Raw genomic sequence first — 3,234 nt, 5'->3', positions numbered from 1 at the left:
GGAGTCTGGAGGAGATATGCTGCTCAATGCACGCTAAAAGTGGTGATTATTTCCATGGAGTCTGGTGAGATATGCTGGCTCTATACATGCTAAAAGGTTAGTTTTTTTAAATGGTCTGGTGCAGTGGTTCTGGTTAAACAATGAGATCTTACTCTTTACCCAAAAGGTCTGTCTCTTTATGGATCGTTCCATAATGTTGTTAGACAATTAGAATAATAATCTGAGCCTGTCAGTGGCAAAAACATTTAGTGGATGGAAATTAATTTTGCACATTTGCCCAATACTACAAATTGCATGCTGCAGGTTACAGCATTCTTTTTCAATACTGGATGAATTTCAAAGATTTGTGTTTCTTGCTCATAAAGAACAGGATAAGCTCTTTATCTACATTTTGGTGGATGATGCCGGCAGGAGAAATAAATTAGTGATGTTTTCCGCCATTCATTGAGCCGTAAGATGTTGATTAAAACTTAAAATCAAGCATGCTCCATATATAAGCAAAGACGGCCACACGTGAGTTAGCTTTCAGCTCATGTGAAATTAATTTCTTTGTAAAATAAATACAAAACAATTAATATTATTAAAACAAATATTTATGTTATATGTTATCAATAACAAGAAAATGCAATACATCATTTTTTTAAATATGCATATTCATTTCAATATAAACAATATAAAGCAGTGTTAAGCAGAACATTATCAAATTTGAAAAGATGGAACCAGAGAACCAAGTTATTATCAAATATTTTCCTGCCAATCACCAGGTCAATTAATTGATTTATTGATTCAAAACTATAAGTCACTGTGTGTGTACATCACCTTGGGCACAGGGAAGCGTAGCTGGGCCAGCGCTGCCTCTCCCACCAGAGGGATGGTGATGCGGTTGGGCAGGACCACAAAGCTGTAGATGATGTCCTGGATGATGTTATCACACAAACCACTGTGACAGATGGATGATAGAAAAGAAGGAGCGATAGAGTGAAAAGAGAGAATAGAAAAGGAACGAAATGAGAGGATAATAATGAAAAATATACTGCATAATATATGTAATAAATAAATAAAAAAATAAGCATGTGCAATCACAACACATAAAGAGCTGGAGAATACTGTCTAACAATAACAGAACATTGCTACCTGCACTACCCATTTGTCCTTACCTGGTCTGCCCATTGTCTTCCCAAACCCCCGATCCAACTCACTACCAGATGGTGATTGATTGACAGCTCTGCCCTTCATTTTACTAGACTGTCCAAAACATGCTGGCTCGGATCTGAGCGCACGATCTATAATAGACCTTCAGCCACAGTGCTCTGTTACCACATCCACCTTCTATAGTAACATGGTGTTTGTCATAGACAATCAATGACTAGCACAGAAGTCTAACAACCAACGACCGCTAGGATTTAGATCAGGGAGGCCATTGCTCCCAATCACACCTCTCCGGGTGTCTCCATTATTGCCCTCGTGCAAAGTCTCCCAGGAGAACTATGGAGTCCTTTACTGTAGCCCAACGAATGATTCCATTCAGGGTCTCCAAGAAGGCCGGAATCTCAACAGGCTGAAATCTACACCACTATTTCTATGGCGAGATATTATCACCAGAGGCTGAATGTTTTTGTGTGGTTTGTGTTAACTGACCATTTATCAGGGCCTTTAATATAAAGAAAATATGAATGAGCTATATTCCCCATTCTTTCACTGATCAAAGAATAAGACGCCAAATTATCATACTCTAAGCTGCACTGTAAAATATAAGCTGCCTATTCGATATTGTCATTGTGTTGTTTATACAGTGTGTACTGCATGGATGATGCAGACACCAACTATATGCCCTCATTTCCTCTAGAGGGCAGCAGCAACCTGCATTAAAATAGAGCTGCAGTGCTTCACTACAAAAATAATTTCCCACTGAAAGAGTGTATACTGGAGCAGCAAATCATCACTGAGGAAATAATGAGTGCTTTTGCTAACATACAGGAAGAGAGGGAGGAGGGTGGGGCGAGGGCAGGTCTTTAGCGATCACTGCAGACACACACACACACAGCACTGTAGTTGTCCCACAAACTCGTCAAACAAGGAAAGCTACATTTCACAGGGCGGAGTCTTTATGAAACCACAGCGAGTGTCTGTGCTGTACACAGCAACAGCAGAGCAGTACTCGGCAGGATGGGCAGGTTGTATTTCAGACTTGTTGTTTGGTGCATATATGATCTGGGGTAGTTTTTAGGATTAAAGATAATGCAAGGAAGTGCAATAAAGAAAACAATTATACACATATCTCAAGCAAAATCTGATTAAAAAAACATTTTGTTGCAATATTTAAGTTTTCATTTTATTCTCTAATCAAATATGAGCTACACTGACCGTGCTATTTTTTTAATTCCAGCTTATACAGTATTTTGGAATAAACAGAAAAAAATGTCAGTTTCCAGAAGCTGAACTATGGATGTAAAAAGAGAGGTAGATAATGTGTGATTCAAGGTTTCTGGTCAGACTGGCAGGCTGCATTTAAGTGTTTTATGAGGAAGAATATACATCACTCTTGTTTGGTATGCAAACATAAATTTTGTTTTTTACAAGAACACTCCATAGCCACGTTTTACATTGCAAAGAGCTTAACAGATACACTCAAACCTTATTAAATGGAAAATACAAAGCTTGACAATGCTGAGATATAATTAGGTGTTTCCGTGTTGGTAAAGGTCCTATGATGATTTATATATCAAATGTGTGAGTCACAGAGAGAAACTACTTTCATACTGAAAGGCACTCACTGTCTCACTGTACATTTAAATGAGAAATTTGAATGAGTCTGCCCTGAACTCATTTTAGTGTCCTAATAATGTTTCCAACGTTTGCATTGGAAAGTAGGGTACAGGCAAACCATAATAATATTTTCATCCAGTCTAATAAGAGGCTGAAATATTCCCACAATACAGTGCCAGAACAATAATTTAATTAGATAATAAAAAGTATAACTGCTCAAAATGTGCTCCTTATTATGTGATAATTATCTAAACAATAAAAAAAAACTTAAATTTGACTGCCACAAAGATGTCAGAGGTAAGAGTGACCGTTTAAATGTGCGTGAACATTATGTGTGCTGCACGTAGTTCACTGTGATCCAAAGATTGTAGTTACACAGTGTGTAGAGAACATTTAGGACATTGTTTCTCTATTACACGCATGCAAGCACGCACACACACACACACACACACACACACACACACACAC

The 3,234-nt window shown here is 37.9% G+C and overlaps 1 protein-coding gene and 1 long non-coding RNA gene across 6 annotated transcripts in view; one reads left to right on the top strand and one right to left on the bottom strand.

Moving 5' to 3' along the window:
• Positions 1-277, top strand: part of LOC116699383 (uncharacterized) — a 1,985-nt gene extending 1,708 nt beyond the window's left edge. The window contains exon 3 of the long non-coding RNA XR_004334418.1: positions 146-277. This is a non-coding gene — a long non-coding RNA (uncharacterized LOC116699383). The remainder of the gene's footprint in view (positions 1-145) is intronic.
• esyt2a (extended synaptotagmin-like protein 2a) overlaps positions 1-3,234 on the bottom strand; it is an 80,581-nt gene that overhangs the window by 22,687 nt on the left and 54,660 nt on the right. For all 5 annotated transcript variants that reach the window (XM_032531919.1, XM_032531921.1, XM_032531923.1 and 2 more), the window contains exon 9: positions 820-940. In XM_032531919.1, coding sequence (XP_032387810.1) covers positions 820-940 — 121 coding nt within the window. The remainder of the gene's footprint in view (positions 1-819; positions 941-3,234) is intronic.

The sequence above is a fragment of the Etheostoma spectabile genome, chromosome 12 (genome assembly GCF_008692095.1).
Source record: "Etheostoma spectabile isolate EspeVRDwgs_2016 chromosome 12, UIUC_Espe_1.0, whole genome shotgun sequence".
In the NCBI taxonomy this organism is placed as follows: Eukaryota; Metazoa; Chordata; class Actinopteri; order Perciformes; family Percidae; genus Etheostoma; species Etheostoma spectabile.
Note: the sequence above shows the minus strand (reverse complement) of the source record. Positions and strands in the feature narration are given on the sequence as shown.